Here is a 1,674-nt window from a genome sequence, read left to right on the forward strand (position 1 = left end):
GTCAGGTATTCCCATTTCTACCCAGCACAGCTCCTGCCAGCAGAAAATGTGTTCACTCCCACAAGTCCCTTGCCACCCGGGCTGGCCCCGCACCCAGGCTGGCCCCGCACCACCCTACCCAAGGTCCCCATGGCCTAAATCCACCTCTTAGCCCCAGCTTCCCCCACAAGCCTGTTCACGCCCCCAGTTTGCACAGCCACTGCCTTTGCCAGTGCATCCTACCGGGGCTCCCCGGGTACCTCCTTGCCTTTTACAGACCCAACGAGATGGCTAGCACAGGCTTGAATGGCCAGCACAGTCCTGCTCCCCAGCACCCCTCCGCAGCACCCCTGCTCACAGGCACCCACATGGGTGCTCCCAAGCCCACGCAGCCAGAAGGATACTTCCACTCCACGATGCTGATGCATGCCTTCCGCAGTGGGTTTTGCAGGGTTAAGCAGAACAGAGCCCTGGCTGGCCGGGGGGCTGCTGGCGGCACTGGCTTCTTGGACTTTTCCTTCTGTTGCCTCTTCTTCATGTCATCCTGGGGAGAAGCAGGCTCCATGGTGTTTCTCCCTCAGCCGTTTCTCCCCCTCCTGCCCCACGGCTGAGCCTCCCTTCCCCGGGTCCCAGCCAGCTGCAGATCCTCTGGATCTCCCTTCGTTCGGAGTCTCTCCTCCGTGCACCCGGGGAGGCGGTGGGGGAGTGGGGGCCGGAGCTTGCACTCGCATGTACAAACACACAAAGCACGAGTTTAAATTTAGATCCCAGCCTGGCTCCCGGGTGCTCTCACAGCTCCTGAGGCAGCAAAAGGGCCCCTGCAGCTGTTGCTTCTGTACCCGGCGCATTGGGAGGCGGGCGAGTGCTTCGCATGCCACTGCCCCGGGCTGGGAGCGGGAACAGGCTGCCCGGGGCTGGGAACACCGTCTCTGAAAGAAAAGCGCCTTTGTCCCAGGTCAGCCCTTTCCCCGCTCCCCTGGCCTCCCTTGCCCAAACTGGCAAACTGGGCCGCCTTGGGCAACACCTGCAGCCCCATTTGCTGAATCACGTTATTTGGGGTGAGATGGAGAGCCTGGCTCTGGCCAGCACCCAAAGGAGGTTACCCCACAAACTGATCAGTCCCTTCTCTCTGCAGGATTTCACCTCCATTTGGTGCAAACTGCTCAGCTGAGCCCTGGACCCTGCGACCCTGGGGCTGTAGGGACCCATCTCACTGACAGGGACTTTGACCCCAACCAGAGCTCCAGTGAATCACGGCGAGTCCAAAAAGGCTGGCTTTTCTGGAGGGGCAGGGGCAACTCTGGGCTGGCACCGGTCACTCAGGCAACCCCTGGCTCAGCCTCACCTCTCCAGTCCTGCCTGCAGGGTACGGAGGATGCCTGGGGACGCAGGAACCCAGCAAGCCTAGGCTGGACTGGAATGGCATAAAGAGTTACGCTGAGTTGGAGGGCAGGCAGGGAGAGGCAGGTTAGCAGCACCTCTTCACAGCGGGGGAAACTGAGGCAACAGGAAGGGCTGCTCTCGACTGTAAAGGCGTTAAATTAGTAACCTGCCCCCTCCTACATCACTCTGCATTTTATGCAAATCAAAGTCAAATCATTCCCGCTGAGGGCTGCAGCCCTGTCTCCACGTGAGGCAGCTCCAAGCACGTTCCCATTTCTCATTTAGTTCTCATTCTTCCCCCTAAACCCTGGT

At 60.2% G+C, this 1,674-nt stretch overlaps 1 protein-coding gene across 1 annotated transcript in view; it reads right to left on the reverse strand.

Moving 5' to 3' along the window:
• LOC104122032 (voltage-dependent L-type calcium channel subunit alpha-1S) overlaps positions 1-544 on the reverse strand; it is a 48,866-nt gene extending 48,322 nt beyond the window's left edge. The window contains 1 exon segment of the mRNA XM_009634105.2: positions 384-544. Within this exon segment, the coding sequence (XP_009632400.1) occupies positions 384-544 (161 nt within the window).
• Positions 545-1,674: the final 1,130 nt, after the last annotated feature.

This window comes from Egretta garzetta, unplaced genomic scaffold (assembly GCF_000687185.1).
Source record: "Egretta garzetta isolate BGI_Z169 unplaced genomic scaffold, ASM68718v1 scaffold202, whole genome shotgun sequence".
Lineage (NCBI taxonomy): Eukaryota > Metazoa > Chordata > Aves > Pelecaniformes > Ardeidae > Egretta > Egretta garzetta.